Source organism: Orycteropus afer, unplaced genomic scaffold, assembly GCF_000298275.1.
Source record: "Orycteropus afer afer isolate SDZICR_OR568_19922 unplaced genomic scaffold, OryAfe1.0 scaffold00009, whole genome shotgun sequence".
Lineage (NCBI taxonomy): Eukaryota > Metazoa > Chordata > Mammalia > Tubulidentata > Orycteropodidae > Orycteropus > Orycteropus afer.
This window is the reverse complement of record NW_006921596.1, coordinates 17,425,391-17,446,229: the sequence shown is the minus strand read 5'-3', so window position 1 is coordinate 17,446,229 and position 20,839 is coordinate 17,425,391. Positions and strand designations below refer to the sequence as shown.

Below are 20,839 nucleotides of genomic sequence, written 5' to 3'. Positions count from 1 at the left end.
AAAAAAAAAAAAAAAAAAAAGCTGCTGCCAATTCCATCAGCCCTACCTCACCAAAAGAAAGAACATCACATTGTATTTTAATTTGCAAGTATTTGATCGTTGGCTCTCTCCTTATCGCCGGTCTCTTGTTCCTAATAATTGCTATTACCCAAATCCGTGCTGCGTGTTTTGATTGTAGGAGTTTTATAAATGTCAGTGGTTTTAGGAAAAAACTTTTAAAAAAAGAAAAAGAAGTTCTTTTGGGCAAGATACTGCCTAAATGAGTTCTCGTTCACAACAGGGCTTTCCTCCACCATTGGGTTCTGTTTCATTTCTAAAACTTGAGTGGCAGAGACAAGGTTAAACCACTTCCTTTCAGGGAGTTCTGCTTGGCACTGAAGCACCTGTTTAACAAGTGGATTATAGAGCTACAAAAGGACTGATTGTTCCAAACAACACTTATTAAACCAAGAGTGCAACAATGAGGGGTGAAAGGGACAACTGAATAAGAGCTCTGGTAGCATGGTGCCTAAGGCACTTGACTGCTAACCAGAAGGCTGGAGGTTCAAACCCACCAGCCACTCCTCAGAAGGAAGGTTGGGCAATCTGCTTCCGTAGAGATACTGCCTCAAAACCCAAGGAGGGGTCGCTATGAGTCGGATCCAACTCGATGGCACATAACAACAACAACAACAACAAGGTGCTTTCTGGTTCCACTTGTCATCAAGTTGACTCCAACTCATGGGGACCGATGTGTCAGAGCAGAAAACAGGGTTTTCAGTGGCTGATTTTTCAGAAAGAGATCACCAGGCCTTTCTTCTGAGGTGCTTCTGGGCGGACATGAACCTTTAACCTTTCAGTTAGCAGCACAGAGCATTGACTGTTTGTACCACCCAAGGACACACCCTTCACGTTGGGATGACATTTATTGTTAAATCATTTTTGTGGATGAATATTTAACAACGTGAAGAAATAATTCTACTATATTGCAAAAACTCACTGTCGTGGAGTCGGACCCGACTCATAGTGACTCCTCCTTGGGTTGCCGAGGTGGTATCACTATGGAAGTAGATTGCCCAGCCTTCCTTCCGAGGAATGGCTGTTGGGTTAAACTGCCAGCCTGCTGGTTAGCAGTCAAGTGCCTTAGGCACTACGCCACCAGAGCTCCCATATTGCAGAAGAGCATATATAATATTATCTCAATTTTATACATATTGAAGGTATATGTGCTGAAATATTAACAGAGGCTTTCTCTGAATGGTACGACTATAAGTGCGCTTTTTGTTCATTTTTGTTTTTCTCCGCATTTTTCAAATTTCTTATTATACTTAAGGGGAAGAGGTTGTAAAATTTCTCCACCTGTGGAAATGCTCAAACCTAGGAAAAATAGAAGATACTTACCAGGCTGTAGCTATTCTCCGAAGGAATGAAAATGAGTCTGTTATCAATGAAATACAGTAGTGTACACTGGATGTACATAGATTTGTGTGTGTGTGGATGCTTCAGTAGGCAATGGAGCTGTGTGAATTGACCTGGTGCCCTCTGATGACAGCCTGACTTGGGACCTGAGCCTCCCCATTAGAATCACTCCTCTGTGAGCATTGTGACCAATGTGAAGCACTGTTAGCCCTGAGGGCTCGGTGACTCTGAAGAACGGATCAGCAGGAAAACGGACATCTTTTGGGGACTTGGGCAGGCAAGCTATAGTGGCGAGGGAGGAGGCCCAGGACAGCAGGAGAGGGGCCATTTGCTCTTCCATGGCCCCTTCTCTTTCTTGCCACCACCTTAACACTCCTGGGCCAACCAGGAAGCAAGATAAGGGAGGGGACAGAGATAAGAAAAGCTGAGATTGTGGTTTCCTGAGACACAAGGCACAGATTGTTCCCACTGTTCATATGTTTGTATTTCAATATCCTCTCTTTCAGACAAGCAACTTGGATTTACTTTACTCTTCTCAGAATGAGTGAGAAAAATAGTGGAAATGCTCAAAACTAGGAAGAATAGAAGACACCTGTTGGGCTGTAGATTTTCTTCAAAGGAATGAAAATGAGTCTATCAATGAAATACAATAGTGTACACAGGATGTATATGGATTTTTGTGTGTGTGAATGCATCAGGAGGCAAAGAGGTTTATGTGAATTTACCTAATGCCCTATGATGATAATCATTTTGAATGGACTGATGTAAGAGTTTCAACATTCATTCAATATTCACTCATTCATTCATTCAACAAACACTAGGCCCAAACCCCTGCCACACCTTAATTAGCTGTGTAGTCTTCAGCGAATCAATGAGTTTCCCTGAGACACCTTTCCTCAATTGTGCTGATGACCAGGGGATTCTTGCAGGGCCACATGGTGCCCAACACACAGTTGACACCCCCAAAGGGCAGCTGCTATTACTGTTGTTGGTGTTGTGTACTGAGTGGTCAGGTGCATGACCATTTCCCTGAGCACTCAGGGCACCCTGGAGACTTTGAGACCATCCAGGTATGCATCTGGTAAAATGAGCTGAGTGTGAATTCATGTTTTCTCAGATGCTGGAGGCCCCACCTACATGTATGAGTTTCAGCATCACCCAAGCTTCTCATCAGAGATGAAACCCAAGACGGTGGTAGGAGACCACGGGGATGAGCTCTTCTCGGTCTTCGGGTCCCCGTTTTTAAAAGGTGAGGGGTCTTTGCTGGCTGTGAGCTTGGAGTTAGGAGATCTGGGCTCAAAATCTCAGTTTGGTGGCCTTGAGCAAGTTCTTCCTTGTTTCCTCATCTTAGTTTCTTGAATTCACTGTAATAGAGTTGGACAACATCGGGCAGTTCCCAACCTTTCTCATGCTCTAACACGCATGATGGAGGATGTGCATCCACATGGACTTGAGCCATGGCCACACTTAGAATCTAGACCTCTGGCATCAATAAGACAAGTAGTAGGTCACCTGCAGGGCCCTGATCAAAGGCTAGAATGTCACCCCCTCATCTCCCATTCACAAGAGCATAAGAGAATCCGAGTGGGAGTAAGATTAGACTTGGTGTTAACTTTGAATTACTTCTTATGTGTGTGTGACTATTTGTCTGTTTGTCTATCTATTGTCCACCATCTATCTACCTACCATCTAATCATCCATTTACCTTCTGTCTTATCATCTAAATACCACCTATCTTATCTAACATCGATCTAAAACTCCTATCTTTTAAAATTTGATATCTTTAATAACACAGTATTTTAAAGAAAATCCTTTATGCATGTCTCCAGTATGTAGTTACTAGGTATTACAGATAACTTGTGACCCACTGTTTTCATGGCTGTTTGTGACACAATAATGCCTCTAGACATCTCCTAGTTGGGTGATTCTGTAGGATCATCTCAGCTCTCTTTCCTTCAGGCTCTGTGAGAATGTGGGTGGGTGAAGGGGATTGAGAAAATACCTGAGGGAGTTGCAGTTGCTGTGGGGCATGGCAATGGGATTCTGAAGGGAAGAGAGAGTCTTGTGGACACAACAAAAACAACTGTAGCCAACTCAGAGATTGACTTCAGCCCATCACTGAGTCCTAGATTAGCAGTTCCCAAACCTAAAGTGTACATACGTGGCCCGGGATCTTGTTAAAATGCAGATCTTGGATCGGTAAGTCTGGGATAAGAGTTGAGAGTCTGCATTTCTGATGAGCCCCCAAGTCATTCTGATGCTGCTGCTCTAGGAACCATCCTTTGAGTAGCAAAGGCTTTTTCTTTTCTTCCCTACAGAGGGTGCCACAGAAGAGGAGGTCAAACTCAGCAAGATGATGATGAAAATGTGGGCCAACTTTGCTCGGAATGGGTGAGACTAGTGGCAGAGGTGGAACAGGGTTGGGGACACAGGGAGCAGGGCATACCTATCAGGAAGGGACAGCTTCTAAACTCGAAGCAGTAAAGCTCTTGACCGTATGACCACGATACTCTAACAAGGAGAACTCTCTAAGGGGATCCCTGCATGTCTCCGAGGGTTGCTGCAGACCACACCAGAGCTCTGGGAAATTGCTAATTGATTCTGTTCCCAGGAACCCCAATGGAGAGGGGCTGCCCCATTGGCCAGCATATGACCAGAAGGAAGGGTACCTGCAGATTGGTGTTACCACGAAGGCAGCACAGAAGCTGAAAGACAAGGAGGTTGCATTCTGGACTGAGGTCCTGGCCAAGAAGGCAGCAGAGAAGCGACCACAGACAGAGCACGTGGAGCTGTAAACAGGAGGCCAGTGAACTCCAGAGATGTGCGCAGCCCAAAGAGGCTTCTTACTGTGGAGGCTGAGGAATGGTTGGGTGGGAGTGAGCGGCCTCAATCTTGGGAATAAATGTTGTTCTGGAGACCAAACCAGTGTCTCTGTCTTAGGCTGGAGATTAAACCTTTCTCCTTAGAGAGAATGAGGTCACTGAATGATGCAAATGGTTTGTGCTTGACTCCTAACTGAGAGACGGTCAGTTCGAACCCACCCAGCAGGTGCCAAGGCAGAAAGAAGAAAGACTTGGTGATCTTCCTCCATAAAGACTAGCCAAGAAAACCCTGTGGAGCTTGGTTTGACTCTGTAACCCATGAAGTCACCATGAGTTGGACTCAAAGGCAATGATTTTGTTTCTGTTATTTTCCTTAAAGAGACGGCACCATCAGCAGGCGGGCACGCTGCTAGAGCTGACCGGGCCTCTGGGTAAGGAGAAGCCAGCAGGCTGGGGTCCAGAAGCTGCGTAGGGAGTTCTGGATCTGCACTATCTCTCAGGGCCCTCGGCAACTTCCAAGAGCAGGATTTGCGTTGGCTAGAGTGGAATGTCCCTCTTCTCAGGGTGAAGCTACCCATGGAGATGGAGGTGACACAGTGACCCAGTGACACTGCTGTCATTCCACAGGTCTGTGACACCTTCAATGTGCATAGTATCCCCGCAGCCCCTCTCTGGAACTACCTCCTCCAGCATCTGGGCTGTAGCCACTATCGTCTAGACCATACCTTGGGCAGTGACCACCTTGGTGCGAGTCCTTCAAGTGTCATCCTAATACTGTCCCTTTCACAATCACAGGGGTGACTTCTGACCTCCACTCAGATCCAGAAAGCTCTAACAACTCTGTCACTCACCCTAATAGCAGGAAAACATTAGCTTTTTCTCAAATTCCTAACTTTTCCTGAACTCACCAAAAAACTGAGGTTGCAAGAACAACTTGAAAGACAGACAGATGACAGGTACTTTGAAGGAGAGATGGAATGTGACCCCAGCTCACCTGGGGCAGAACCCAGGAGGAAGACAGGACCACAAGTCACTGAGAAGAATGAATCTACAATATTTAATGACATGCTGAGGGCCAGGCGTAGGCAGTATGAGAGCCTAGAACCACTGGGAGGCCAGACTCAAGATTTCTTCAGTGACAGAGAACTTGTTCTAAGACAGCACGGAAGTGCAAGGAAAGCAGAAACCAGCCAGACCTCGTGGAGACCTGAATGTTGTGTGGGCAACGGGCCCAAGGGGGCTACAGCAACTGGGCCATGTTGTCAATGTCCCTGCAGCGGTTTCTACCATTCCCTGACCTGGGTCCCCACCTTTCTGGTCACTTTGATGCTCTCAGTCTCTGCCTTCCCGGATCCCACTAAAAGCCTGTGTGTCGGTTATTCCAGGTTTCTGCTCACTGGTACCTCGCACTCTACCCTGTCACCTCTCCTGGGCTCTGGCTTTCTCTGTGTAGTTTCAGTTCAAACTTCCTGAGAGAGAAGGTCCGAGTGGTTGTCTGAGTCACCCTCCAGTACAGATGCTACTGACCAGGCTGTGACTGCCCACCCATTAGGTCCTTTTGGGCTCAATGCCCGGTAGGCTGCTAGCTGTGACCAGGAAGGCAGACCCACAGGGGGCCAGCATAGCAGCTGCCATCGCCCCCTTGACAAAGGCATTATTGGAATGCAGGCTTCTGAAGTTGGCACCTCGTTGCCAGCAGGCCTGTCTAGAGCTGCTCCTGGTGAGTGCAGACATGAGAAGCTGAATGGGGTGTGAGCAATTAGCCCAAGGTCACAAACCTGGCCCTGCATACTGAATGTGACATCTCAGTTCACAAACCCAGACAGGCAAGCAATATGACTTTATTTTTAAAAAACAATTGACCTTAATTTAATTTGCATTTGAGCCCCTCTCCCCTTGTGCTGGTTACATTTCAGGATCTTTTGGCCACATTCCTGAGTTTGTATCTAAGTTGCAGTGGCCCTGAGAGTGCCGATTCACTGGGGGGGGGGGGGGGGGGGGGAGTAGTAATGGGTTATCAGTATTGTCATCTGACCATGCTGGTGTCTCCTGAGGCCTCCAGGTCCCCATCTGGTCCTCAGATGCAGGTCTGGGATGGCTGCCAGATTATGGCAGGGGCCAGCAAACTTCTTCTGTAAGGAGTCAGAGATTAAATATTTTCAGCTTTGCAAGCTATGTGGTCTCTATCACAACTACTCAACTCTGCCATTGTAGCAAGACAGCTGCCACAGACAATATGTAAACAAATGAGAGTGATTATGTTCCAATAAAACTTTATTTACATAGACTGCCATGGGGTAGCTTGGGCCCATGGGCTATAGTGGGCTGTGGCCTACTCTACAGTACCACCCCTCATTCTGGACCCAAAGGGAATGTCTGCTTTTTCTTCACCTCGCTGGGGTTCAGGGAGTGCTGTGAGATTGTCTCAGATGGGGGCAGCAGGGGTGGTGTGAAGATTCTGCACGCAGGAATGTGAATGGCCCCCTTAGACTTGTGCAGTGTCCAACCTGCACAGCTGTATGTGGCAGTCCTGTCTTAAACCTGTCTGCCCAGGTACATTAAGAAACACATCTGATTGGGGCTTTCTTTCTCCTCAGGTCTTCTGTGTACTCCAAAACTAACTCAATGCCATTGAGTCTATTCTGACTCCATGGCACATAACAATAACAACAAGAGTTATTGAATATTTATTGTGTATTCTACACTTTTCATATGAATTCAAATAATATTCACAGCAACCCTAGGAGGTGAATCCTCATGAAGATTAACCCACAAGAGTGAAGAATATTGCACTAGTAAGTGTCAAAAAGAACAAGCTACATGATTCACAGTGAGCTCTGGTGGCATAGTGCCTAACCAGAAGGCTGGCAGTTCAAACCCACCAGCCACTCCTGGGAAGGGAGGTTGGGCAATCCTACTTCCGTAGTGATACTGCCTCGGAAACCCAAGGAGGGGTCGCTATGAGTCGGGGCCGACTCGACGGCACATAACAACAACAAGAATTTCATCAGCATGAAAACAAGTGTGGAGCACTTCTTCTGAGAACAGGGACTACACAGGTCAGCAGTGGTGTCAGAGCTGGGACTTCTTATTAGTTTGACTTCTTCAGTGCAAAACAATCCATCTCAAAAAAACCATGCCGTCAAGTTGATTCTGAGGTGATATCTACAGGGATTAGATAGATATCCTACAGACTGAGACGCGGCACGCACGCCTATAAGGACATATAGCTATACAGATAGAAAGCCTAGTGACTTAGGCGCTATTCTACCAGAGCTACCGTCGGAACCGACTCATAGCAACTCCTCTTTGGGTTTCCGAGGCAGTATCACTACAGATAGCAGCCTGCCCCATCTTCCTTCCGAGAAGTGGCTCGTGGGTTTGAACCGCCAGCCTTCTGGTTAGCAGTCAAGTGCCTTAGCCACTTCGCTACCAGAACTCTTACTTTCTAACTAGGAAATTGTTTTAAAAGCTTTCCCTGAGCCTATCCTAATCGCTTCAAAATCAAGTCACCTGATTCTCGCCAAAGGCAATCATTGTAGCTGATGATTCTCTGCTGCCCTCTTGTGGGTGATGGCCATATAGCTGGACAATCTTCAGTATGAATTACAATTCAACATAAAGAAAACAAAAATCTCCACAACTAGACCAATAAGTAACATCATGATAAATGGAGAAAAGATTGGAACTGTCAAGTATTTCATTTTACTTGGATCCACGGTCAACACCAATGGATGCGGCAGTCAGGAGATGAAACAATGCATTGCGTTGGGCAGACTGCTGCAGAAGACCTCTCGAAACTGTTAAAAAGAAAAGCTGCCACCTTGTGGACTAAGATGCGACTGACCCAAGCCATGATGTTTTCAACTGCCTCGTGTGCATGGGAAAGCTGGAGAATGAATAAGAAAGACCAGAGAAGGATTACGCCTTTGAGTTATGGTGTTGGTGAGGAAGATTGACTGGACTGCCAGAAGAATGAACAAATCTGTCTTGGAGGAAGTTCAGCCAAAATGCTCCTTAGAAGCGATGTTGGTTAGACTTCACCTCACGTACTTTGGACATATTATCAGGAGGGACCAGTCCCTGGAGAAGGACATCATGCTTGGTAACGTAAAGGGTCAGCCAAACGAGGAAGGCCGTCAGCAATATGGACTGACACAGTGGCTGCGACAGCGAGCTCCAGCATGGGAACGGTTGCGAGGACGGCACAGGGCCAGGCGGTGTTTCATCTGTTGGACACAAGCTCACTGTGAGTCAGAACTGACTCGATGGCACCTAGCGACTAACAATTACTGACATGGAGCCAGGACCACACCTGAGCCCAGGTTCCCATCAACATCCCCAAATACTGGTGACTAAGCCTCTGCTGACCCATCCAGCAACAGCATCCAGACTGTCCCTTGGCTCCTTCTGTGTCTAGAGCCCCAACCATACAGGGCCTGCTTGGGTGCGGGCTTCCTAATTGTATTCCTCCTTCAAGCTGAGATTAAACACCCTCTACTCAGAATGTTCTCCACACTGTCCAAGGCAGAGCTACTCCAGTTCCTGGGACCTCAGGAAGCTCCACTTGCCTAGCTGTTCTCTGCAAGGCTATATCCTTTGCCTCTCACTCGGGTTGGTCTAATAGACTCCTATATGGTTTCCCTGCCACCAGCTTCCTCCTACATGGCCAGAGGGATCCAGCTGAATGGCCACAATTGCCTTCACCTCTCTATAGCCATGTATGTCTTTTGCCATGGGATTTGGCGGCTCCATTCATTAAGGGTCTGGGCTGGTCTCCTGACTAGCTTTGGCAATTAAATAAGGCAGAAGTGACAGTGTGCTAGTCCACAGGCCTCCAAAAGCTCCGCACGTGTCCATGCACTCCCTTGAACCCCTTTGGCTGCCATATGAACTCTCCCAGGCTGGCCGGCCAGATGATGAGACCCCGCAGGGAGGGGAGCCGCCCCACTGAGGCTGTGCAGAACAAGCCAACCAGCTGACCCACCAGCTGACTGCAGACGCAAGAGGGAGCCTAGTGGAGATCCGCTGGGCCTAGTCCCAAAGAGCACAACTTCCTAAGCGGCCCAGAGATTCATGCCATAAATACTTGGTGGTGGTTTGAAGTTTGGGGCTAGCTTGTTACACAGCAATCACTTATTGATACACCATCTAAAACTCTGCAATGGCTCCCTATTGTCCTCTGGAAAAAATTCCACCTCCTTATCCTAGCAGAGTGCCTAAGGCATTTGACTGCTAACTAGAAGGCTGGCAGTTCAAAGTTGAAGGGAGGTTGGGCAATCTACTTCCGTAGTGACACCGCCTCAAAAACCCAAGGATGGGTTGCTATGAGGCAGGTCAGACTCAACGGTACCTAACAACAACAGTGAGGTACAATAAAGAACCAAATGGAGCTTCTCATCTAGACAAGGACTGCTTTTCACTTCTCTGGCTCATGAAGGACCTGAGGCTGTAAGAAGGGTCCAGAGATCAAAGGCCCTCAGACCTCTCCTGCTGTCAGCCCCTGCTTAGCAGCAGAAGTGTGTGTTGGTGCCATCTAGTGGCCACAGTCTCCTATTACATTTTAATCAGCTTCCTTCATTGCCAAATTGCCTTGTTAGCCAGGGAAAGGGAGAAGGAACCTGGAGGGCGCAGAACGCACCGCTCAGCTGACAGGTTCACCTGCCAGCTCAGAGATGCCTCTGAATGCTGACCCTGACCTGTCTGCCTTCACCCTGCAAGACTTGGGGCTGGAGTCTGCATAACGTGGGCTCAAGAGAAAATATATCCTAGACCACAGGGTGAGGAAGACACAGAAAGGAGGCAATGATCAGGCTCAACCCAATGGCCTTCTCACCCTCTTCCTAACAGAGCCTTGATTCTGTTCAGGGCAGCAATGCACTGAGTGAAAACATTCTCGCCTCTCAGACACCCTTATATGAATTCAGGACGGGCCTGGGGGTGGGCTTGGGTGGGCAGTAGCAGGTGCTGTGTTGGAGGACTGACTGTGGCCAGCAACGTGGGCCACTTCAGGCCTCTGCTCCTGACTCTGAGTCCGCCCGTCCTAGACTGGGTTCTGGAGCTGCAGAGGAGCTAGACTGAGACTCGCAGGAGGCTGCCCCCATCGACAGCCATTCACTGAGCCCTGCTGAGACAATGGATATGAAGTCCTTGCTGGGACCTTCTCTGGGGGCCAGGGGTGCCCTTCCTGGTTTCCTGCAGCCCAACCCCTTCCTCTCATGCCCTGCCATTCGACTCAGCCCCTTCCAGGCCCGGCGTCAACAGGGCTGGCAGCTGATAAGCTGAACACCGGCGTCTAGCTGGTTACCAGCTCCTTGGGGTGTCCCTGCCCACCATGCAGCTGTCTCCCCGCCCGCTCTGGGTCACAGTTGAGGCCTCACAGAGCCTATCCCTTGCCGACAGTCCATGGTGGCTGACAGTGAAGTGTTTGCAGGACAGCTGAGTCCTTCGGGAGTCTGGCTGCTGCCTGGCAAGGGCCACAAAGGCTGCTGTTTCCTGAAGCTTGAACCCAGGTGGTCACTTCTGAACTCCAGTCCTCCATTTCCTCATCGGTCCAGTGGGCGCATTATTGTTGTTACTGCCTACCTCCTGCTAGGGTCACCATTGGGCAAACAAATGAGGTATTCAGTGCTGATGGCGCGGTAGTTAAGGTTGTGTGTCATCTTGGCTGGGCTGTGGTTTGAATGGCTTGGCAGCTGGATACAGTCCCATGATGAGGTTGGATGTGGTGTAATCGCCTCCACGGTGGAATCTGCTGTGTGTGGTAATTAGCTGCCTTCGGGGTGTGGCCTGTTTCCAGTATAAATGGAGAAGCTTTGAGGATGAGCCCAAGCTTTTTGGCACATCTGGATTTGGCCAAGTCTTCATCTCAGTGACCTGCCGTGTTGCCTGCTGATGTTGGGACCATGCCATTTTAACTGCCGACCTTGTGTTTGTCACCCTCAGCTGCCCACAGCTGCCTGAGTCAGAGGAAGCCTCTAGCTGGCTTCAGTGGGCCTGCAACAAAAAGGCAGAGCTGAGGCCCAAGGTTGAAGGGCCGTCACCTGGCCCCTACAGCCAGGACTCTGAATTTGGACTTCTAGCCTCCTAAACCATAAGAGAATGAATCCATTTGTTAAAGCCATCCACTTGAGGTATGTCTGTCAGAGCAGCACTAGAGGACCAAGCCAGATGGATTAAAAGTAAAAGCCAAAGTGCTGGGGGTGAATCAGCTCTGGGCTGTCCTCATCCGGTCTGGGGTGGAAGACCGAGATTGGCGCCACATACCATCAGAAGAGAGGGACCCTCAAAGGTAACCTTATCTGCAGGTTTTAAACATTTGAGAATCTGATGGATATCATGGATCCTCTTTCTAGAAAGGTGGACATGAGCTCATCCAAATAGAAATTTGCATTTCATTTTAGAAACTTTAAAATTTTGGAAGCCTATCTAACCCACACTTAGTCTTAATAACTGCTACTCCATTGTACAGATGAACACATTGGAGCCTAGCAGGAGACTACACACACGTCAGTGCCCTTGGGAAGGAGATGAAAGTGAAGCTCTATCATCTCCAAACTCGGAACAAGGGTGCTATTAAACGTGGGAAAATTCTAAATACCACCAGGTGCCTAAAGGAAGGCCCCCCTTTGCTTCTGCAGCTTCTCCTACCAGACGTGTCAGCCTAGGGAACAGGGTGCTAGTCTGGGTTCCCAGAGCCCCCATCACCCTCCAAAGACCCGTCTCTGCTCATCTGGCCCAGCCTCCCTCCCTAGCTCATTAACTGTCACCATGCATCAGTGGACGCTGGGAACATGGTCATCTTGTTCTATTCATTAATCAACCCTAACTTCAATTCTGGGTTAAAACAAAATGAACACAATGATCTTATTGGCTCTGGGATGTCTGCCCAACTCCACTGTGCATTGGCCAAACCTCTGTGTACCCCAGACCCTTGGCATGCATTTCTGGGCATCTCCCAATGCAAGGGCACAAGGCTAGGTTGCACAGCTGTCCAAAAGGGATCCTCAAAGCTGCCAGTGGGAGGGATCCCAAAGGCCAGGCAACCATCCTTCCCTACCTCTACCTGATTCTTTGTCCCAGTGCCTCCCCAAGAGCCATTGCCTGGGATCTGCTTACAGATCTCCAGCACCAGGGAGCTCACTGCTTCAGCAGCAGCCCATTCTTTCTTCCGGCCTAATCATCCAGCAAACTGCTACCTTTGACTTCCTACTACTGGCCCCAGTTCAGCCCTTGGGCTCAACAGAGAGAGAGAGAGAGAGAGACACTTCCTGAAAGCTTTTACATACTTGAAGACACGGACTTAATTGTTGTTTGACAGTATCTCCTTTATATGGATGGAGTAACCATCTACTTATTGACTTCAACAATAATTACTACAGGTACCTTCACCCCTTTTCCAAATGATGACAGTACTCGGTTCTGAGAGCCTAAGTGTGAATGCATCCCTCACTCCAGAAAAACGCACATGCACACCAGACTGTGCCTTCAAGTCAGGGGGTTCTGGTTCCCTTGAAATTCAGCCCTAGAAATTTAAAATAATAATAACTGGATGATTAAATCTAGTATCATTTGGTATCCACCGCTACTTAAATAAAAATATCGTGCCAATCTCAGAGCCAGAATTACAGATTAACACCCCTCTAGGAGCTTTGGTAGCGTAGTGCCTAAGGCACTTGACTGCTAACCAGAAGGCTGGTGGTTCAAACCCACCAGCTACTCCTCGGAAGGAAGGTTGGGGAATCTACTTCCGTAGAGATACTGCCTTGGAAACCCAAGGAGGGGTCGTTGTGAGTCGGGTCTGACTCCACGGCACATAACAACAAGACTTCTGTTCCATGGGTTATGAAGAGTTATCAGGGTGACAGGTGGGCCACTGTGACCAAGAGCTCTTCTTGACTAGCTGGAGGATGATCACCACCTGCCTTACAGAACTCATCACCTTCCTGGCAGAAAGCATTCAGAACTCCACTACCAGGTAAATGGCGCAGGAAATATCCTTTATTATCCTGTACATGTATTTGTCCGTGACTAGAACAGCTTTTAAAATAAATCCAACCCAAACATTGAAATCTGCATAACATTGGAACAGTCCTTGATACAGAGAGGACACCATTGAAACAGGCCATATTTACACAGAAGTGGAGAGACAGAGGGACAAGGACAGGCATCCCAAAAGGACTTCACTTTCCCCAGTGTCCCGGTGACTTCTGTGATTGCAGCGGTGCCCCGGCTGTGTTCCTGCAGAGCTGGGGGTCCTGGGGCCCACATGTGCATGACGATTTGTTACCCTCAAATTTCCCAGAACAAGCTTCCTGACAAGGAGTTGCGCTCTTTCACTATTGTTTAAGGCCAAATGTTTCCGGCATCAGTTGAATTATCTGAGAGAGAGGAGCCACTGAGTATCCAGAAAAACCAGCCCTCTGGAGGCCAGCAATCAGCCATTTTGTCTGCTCAACAGTTTATTCGTCACTGGGTCATTCCAGAAAACCCTGCAGAACACCACGCGTGTCCTTCATCACACACTTAGCACGAGAACATCGTCATGGAGACAGGAAGCTTTTTGGAACCGGATGGGCTTTTGATTATCTGATCCACCCCCTGATTTTACAGATGAGGAACGTGGAAATCCAGTGAGGTGATGTCAGTCTCAACCCTCCCGTCAGCCACCCAGCTAGTCAGGGGCTCTGAGTGCTGTGGCTTTTGCACCCCACCACACACCCTCTCTGCTCCTCTCCATTTCATGGCTTTCAAAGAAAATAACAAGTGAAGTGAGATCAGTGGGCTTTCTTTACTGTGAGATTGCTTCTCTAGTAAGAATTTGTCAATCTCACATCCCTAGGGCTGGAAAAATGCTCTGATGGGGAGAGACGCGCTCCCCCTGGGCGAGAACTCCCTTTGAAAGTGAAGGCAGATCTGGGGGCCTTTGGTCAGCAGGATATCTGGCAGGGGGACAGCAGCTCTCTCTCTCTTTCTCTCCTGTGAATCTGGAATCAAGATTAACAAGTGGATGCTAGATAACCACCACAGACGGTGTGTGATCGGCTGCTGGCCGAAAGGTTGGCAGCTTGAGTTCCCCAGCAGTGCCACGAGACAAAGCCCTGATGAGGGGCGTCCATGACGTGAGAACCACTGGAAGCCCTGTGGAGTGCAGTTCTACTCCGACACACATGGGGTCGCTGTGAGTAGGAAGGGACGCAGTGGCAGAGAGTTTGGTTTGGGTTTTTTCAGCCGCTAACAAGATGGGCTTAAACAGCTATCTTCTCTTTCATGGAAAATAATAATGCTTTTAAAACGTGGTAACATATCAAAAGTGCCATATACAGTACACAGGAGTCCCCTCATCCCAGGTAACTTCTGCTAGTAAGAGAAGGCCACAAAAAAGAAGTCAAATATCACTTAGGAGAACACACAGGCCCCTCTGCTTTACACGTGGTGGCAAGGTGAGCCCAGAGTGTCTCTGCACCTCCATGAGAACTTCCACGGACTTCCTGGGTAACCCCTGCCCTACCACTGGGGGCCCTGGACTTGGGGCCAGTTTCCTCCCATCCCATCCCAGGTTCAGCAGCCAACTTCCACCACAAGGCAGCACCATTGCGTTGGTTTGGGGCTGGTTCAGCTAGCACCACATTTCGGATTCCCCCTTGGGACAAATGCTGGAGGCAGAAGGGCTACGCGCAGACGGCAATGTACCCTGTTCCCAGCTCGCTTGTCTGGGTGTTTGCTCTCTTTTCAGTCAAATGGACTCAACTTTTCACACTCCACAGTTCCAAAGAGTGATGATTATATGCATAGAAAGAGAGCAGCTAGTGGCTTCCTCTCTGGCAACCAGCTAGATGAGAACTATGACACCTACCCCCTCTTGTCTTTGTCCACTACATTGTTCTCTTGCTAAGAAATGCTTCTTTACCATTTGATTGGATTCTAATTATAGCCCTGGGTGACACATATTGTGTTGGGAATTTCAAAGGTCTCTTTAGGCTGGAAGTCATGGAGTCTAAATTTAAGGTCTGACTTGAGCCTCTTAGTAGCTAAGAAACCTTGAACAAGGATGATTTTAAAGTTCTTTTGGGCCCAAGGTTCCACAGCGTGCCCCCTTGTAGCCAGGATAGGGACCCAGGTACCCAGATTTCCAGCCTGGGCTTGAACAGACTCAAATCACAAACAGAAATCCCAAATAGATGCCACGGATTTAGCAAATCAGGAATCGTTTCTCCTACTGAGCCGAAAGTAACCCCCTCCACCCCTAGAGGGCACCACTTGTGAGCCTGCATCTGAAGTAAACCTACAAAGTCTCCAACGCCACCTATCTGTTCCTTCACCTCCAAATGTTCTCCCTCAGCTCAAGGGACCAGGTTGCAGCCTCTTCTCCAGAGGACCTGTGCACTGGTTCCTCCCTGCCCTCAAAGGTGCCTTGTCTAACCCCCAAACAAAGGGAGTTTTCACTGCTCACGACCCCTGGCCCACATTGGATGGGATCCCCATGGAAAAGCTTTGTGGGGTCGGTGAATAATAAACTCGTCGGACTGTCTGGTTGTCCTGGGCACCCACCCAGGCCCACCAGGCAGCAGGGAATCCCAGGGTAGTTACATCTGATCTCGCTGTGTGCTACTCCAAGTTCCTCAGAAAGGTTTCAGGAACCATGGGTGTGTTCCTGACAGAGCAAGACCAGCACGTGCTCTCAGTGGACGAGGCTCACCTCGTGGCCTCCACCAGCTTGTCCTGCGCAGGTATCTCCACAGAGTGTGCTCACTACGGCTCATCCACATTGGTCCCCTCGACATCTGTGGCTCTGGGCCACTGGACTCCCTCTTCCCACAAGCCCAGAATGCAAACAGATCAAACTCAGATTAGCCAGAGTGAAAACTGACTACGTAGGTTTCTGCTCACGGTCCCCCCCAAAAGCACCCCAACCACAGACGTCATTTCGCGGACAAATCCAAGCTCCCAGGCCAAAGCAGACATCAGAAAGTGAACTGGGGTCCATGAGAGAGGGAGGAGCTAAGCACCTCTCCCCCAGATGCATCTGGGTTTCTGGTTAGTTGGTTTGATTTTTGTTCTTTGGGTGGCTGACCAAAAGTCTCATCTGCTCTCTAATCCACGGACGGAGGATTTCCTCTCTGGTCCAAAGCACAAGCAAACATGCGGAGAATTCTGCTCTAGCCACAGAAGGAAGACTCCCTGCCACTGATGCAGCTTGGACTGGCTCAAACTGGCCGAGATTTCCCCCCAAATAAAAGAGGCTCAACAAGAATCACTGCTCTCATTGTCTCTCTCCTCCTCTTCCTCAAAGCTTACCTAGCTGAGCTCACAGTCCCGTGCCAGACAGAAGGTGAACAAAAACCAGAGACACTGAATCATTGGTAACTGGGAAAAGAGGAAGAGGGGGTTGGAAGGAACAACTTCCAGGAGAGGAATCCCAAGACGGTGTCCAGGTGGTAGCAAAGTCGATGGATGCCTTGACCAGGACCATGGCAGCTGGGGTTCCTCCTCAGGGCTGGGCTCAGATGGCTAACCAGTGTCGCAACTGCAGAGAAAGATTAAAAACAAAAAACCTCACTGCCGTTCAGTTCTGACTCATAGCGACCCCTCCTTGGGTTTCTGAAGTGGTATCTCTATGGAAGTAGATTGCCCAGTCTTCCTCCCAAGGAGTGGTTGTTGGGTCTGAACCGCCAGCCTTTGGTGAGCAGTGAAATGTCTTAGGCACTATACCACCAGAGCTCCCAGAGAAAGATGGAGAGCCTTTATGGCAGAGCATGGTGGGCAGGGACCAAGGGGACCAAGAGCCAGCTAAGTGGGCAGCCGGAAGCAAAGAGAAGGCAAAGGCAGCAGGACCCTCCCAGCTGATTTCACAGACCACAAAGGGGAGCTCTGGTAGCATAGTGCCTAAGGCACTTGACTGCTAACCAGAAGGCTGGCGGTTCAAACCCACCAGCCACTCCTTGGAAGGAAGATGGGGCAATCTGCTTCCGTAGTGATACTGCCTCAGAAACCCAAGGAGGGGTCACTATGAGTTGGGGCCAACTCGACAGCATATAACAACAACAACAACAACACAGAACCATCAGTTAGTTCCCCAACTGTCATTAGGACTTAGAAAGGGCCAGTGAAGCTTCCCAAAGTGACACAGCATGTCTGAGACGGGGCTCACCAGGACTCTCTCACTCACCCCCACCCCGGCGGGGGGGGCCTCAGGTGAACGTGTAACGGATGTACCTGAAGCACATGCTTCAAGACAAGAACTTCTCAGCCTGGTGGCATTCCATAGTGGCAACTCACACAGGTAGAATAGGGTTGTAAGGAAGATTGGGCATTTGGCATCCCAGGACCCAGGTTCAAGTCCTGACATGGTCACCTATGAGCCATATGAGCCCAGCAGCTAAGAGCCAGTACCCTCTTGATGACATGGGAGCAGGGCGGGGTAGAGGGGTTAGCCATCCCGTGCCCTCACTGCTACAGAGCATGGATTGAATCTTGGGAAGCACTTAAGGGGGCTAGTATCATTCTGTTTTAGAAATGAGGAAACTGAGGCACCAGCACATGGAGAGATGGAAAGATTGGCCCAAAGTTACACACAGCCAGGACATGATAAGACCCACACTCTAGCTGCTCTCTCACCTCAGCTGTCCCTTTGAGTCCCCACCAAGCCCCTTCTCCCTCCCTTCCTTCCCACTCCTCACCCTGCTCCTGGTCTAGACACCCTTCCCCTTTCCTCTGGCTCCCTCTCTGTCTTCCCCAACACCACATGGCCAAGAGCTACATCCCACGGCTGCCTGGGTGTTCTTGCTGTGGACTGACCCTGGGCGGTACACATCAGGGAACAGCCAGGGCCATCTCTGCACCCGGAAAATCAAGGCAGCACCCACCTGGAACTGCCTGATGTCCCTCTGGGCCACCAGGTGGTGCTCATTCTCCGGTGTGATGCCATAGGCCAATCTCTGTGGAGGAGGAGGGAAAAGCGAGGAGGAGGGCTCAGCATGGCCAGGACACCCTCCCAGCAGCCCAGTGGAGAGCCCCACAGAAGTGCCACCTGCCATTTAGTCCTTGAAGTCCCACATGGACTGGCAGTGCGTGAGGTCCCCACAAAACAGCCACAGCCTCTTTTGGGGAGCTTGTTGACTCCTGTTGAGTGATTCACCAGCAAACGTTTATGGAGCCTCCTACTGGTTAGACCAGTGCTGGGCCCCGGGGACCCAGAGCTCAGGAGATTGAGAGTCTCTGCTTTGGGGAGTTGACAGGCTATGTAAGGGACTGGCATTAAACATATGGGGAATTGCTAACCATGACCAGCCTAAGCAACGAAGGGAATGCTCAGAGGTACCAGAGCCTGTAAGCGGGGAGCTGGCTCCATGGGGCTCAGGGAAGGCCTCCTCAGGCACAGACATGTGATGGGGACTATTAATGAATGAATAGCTGATCACTAGAGATTGGCAAGAATAACAGTTTTGGGATAAGTCAAAGTGGGTCCTGCTTCCCATGTCCAGGATGAGCTCATGGAACGTGGGATTTTCCTAGTGACCCAGGACTGAGGCTTCCAGGTGGGGATTTCATGGACAGGAAACAGCACAAGGAGTCGGGGTGGGGCAGACCCAGGGCTGCCTGGGCCCCTCCCCTAAGTTCCTGGAGGGCTCCTTCCCTAACGTCCAGAATTTATCACCTATCTCCTCCATTAAAACATGAGCTCCACAAAGATAAGGACTTTTGTCCAGTCCCTAGAATACTGCTGGGCACACATCAGATTCTCAACAATTAGCTGTGAAGTGAACGAATGAAGATTGAAACATTTATTTTGCAAATTGAGGAAGGAGAAGGCCATGACAGGATTGGAATATACCCTGGAGCCTCCCTGCTCCTTCATTCTGGGGGTTCAGGGTTGATAAAACTATTAGGGAAAATAATAAACAAAAGTAGAGTTGTTTCCCTTAAAAAAAAAAAAAAAAAAGATCTTATGGGACCTCAGACATACATGCAGTCAGATGTTGCCCAAACGGACGTTAAGTGGCACATACCTCTGGATGTGGCTGTGGGTGTATATACTCACACAGAGTGCACAGGGGAAAGAAGAAAATATATTTTGGAAGCCACTGGTGCAGACTGATCAGGTTATCAGGTTCAAGAATGAACCAGATAAAAGCCAAGATGACCAGGCCATAGTGGGCTTGGAAGAGGGGACCTCTGGCGATATGTCGTCACACCTTAGGAGTAGGGACAATGAAGGCTGCTTGTCTACCCAATCTACAGTGAATTCAAGGGCTGAATATCACCTTTTTCTATAAACAGTAGTAGGGACAACAGTGGTAAGAGCAGGTACCATGTGCCAAACACCTGTGTGCCTAGCACTGTGCTCTGTTATCGCAGTTTGTTGTCGTGGAGGCGATTCTGATTCATGGGGCCCCATGTGTCACAGTACAACTGCCCCATAGGGTTTTCAAGGCCGTGACCTTTCCAAGGCAGATCACCAGGCCTATCTTCTGAGATGCCTCTGGCTGGGTTCGAACTGCCAACCTTTCAGCTAGTAGTTGAGTGTGTAACCGTTCATGCCACCCAAGGACCTCTAAGCACTTCCTTTTCTCCTTTCAGGTTTGTATTATTATCCCCATGTTACAAATGTGGAAACTGAGGGTAGGGAGGGGGTAAATGACTTGGTCAACATTGTGGGTTTGTCTGATCCTGATGTCTATGTTCTCCTGTCTCCTGTCCCTTATTCCAACAGGCAATGACTCCAATGCTCCCACCCCTCACCCCTCGGGATGCTCCTTCCCACCCCTTGGCTGGCTGGAGAGCTCACCTCCCGAAGGGAGCCCCGCGTGCTGAGGAACTTGTAGATAATGTAGACAGGCACCAGGACCATGGAGGACAGGGCGATGGCCCAGCCGACCCAGTTGGCCCAGAGGGGGAAGACGTAGTCATCATAGGTGAGTGGCCTGAAGTTGACGATGCTGACCACCACTACAAACTGGGAGGAGAGAAGGGAGGAGGCCAAAGAGGGAAGAGGAAGACAGAAGAAAGAGCGGAAGAGAGAAGAGGGGAAGAGAGAGACAGGCAAGAGGAGAGAGGCAGGTGGGAGACAGAGAGAGGAGAGAGGAAGATGGGAGACATGGAATAAAGAGAGAAAGATAACAGCGTGAGGTGTCAGATGGATTATTGGAAAGGAGAGAAGGAGGAGGAAAAAGAGAAGAGAATAGAAGAAGGAAGGAGAAGATTTGAGACAGACACAAGACGGAGGCAAAGACGTTAGTGAGCAGGTAAAGAGAAGAGGAAGAGTGGAGACGGAGGGAGGAGGCAACAGTTAATTTTGAGCTGGGCTGCCCGGTGGCACACACAGCCCCCAGGGCCCCAAGTCTCAGACCCCCCTGAGCTGGAAGCCCACCATGGCAACAACGCACTGAGCACACCAAGTGTCATCTCCTAGAACCTCCTCCCCCGAGAAGCAAATGTACCCGCTCACCCCCACCCCGGACACAGCCCCCTCATCCCGACTCCTGGGCACAGGCTACACACCAGGAGGAAAGCAGGGCTGACAAACTTCCAGCAGAGTCTCCAGTAGAGGCCCGGCTTAAACCCCATCATCTGTTGGATGTCGTCGCTGAACCTGTCCACACCTGCACGCACACAGGGCA

General features: G+C 49.5%; 2 protein-coding genes across 2 annotated transcripts in view; one reads left to right on the top strand and one right to left on the bottom strand.

The window, feature by feature from the left end:
* Positions 1-4,193, top strand: part of CES1 (carboxylesterase 1) — a 34,803-nt gene extending 30,610 nt beyond the window's left edge. Inside the window, exons 12-14 of the mRNA XM_007947962.1 lie at positions 2,516-2,647; positions 3,717-3,789; positions 4,010-4,193. Coding sequence (XP_007946153.1) covers positions 2,516-2,647; positions 3,717-3,789; positions 4,010-4,193 — 389 coding nt within the window. The remainder of the gene's footprint in view (positions 1-2,515; positions 2,648-3,716; positions 3,790-4,009) is intronic.
* A 12,529-nt stretch (positions 4,194-16,722) lies between these two features.
* Positions 16,723-20,839, bottom strand: part of SLC6A2 (solute carrier family 6 member 2) — a 42,117-nt gene continuing 38,000 nt past the window's right edge. Inside the window, exons 11-14 of the mRNA XM_007947165.2 lie at positions 20,721-20,821; positions 20,008-20,175; positions 18,086-18,157; positions 16,723-16,746 (exon numbers count right to left, since the gene is read on the bottom strand). Coding sequence (XP_007945356.1) covers positions 16,723-16,746; positions 18,086-18,157; positions 20,008-20,175; positions 20,721-20,821 — 365 coding nt within the window. The remainder of the gene's footprint in view (positions 16,747-18,085; positions 18,158-20,007; positions 20,176-20,720; positions 20,822-20,839) is intronic.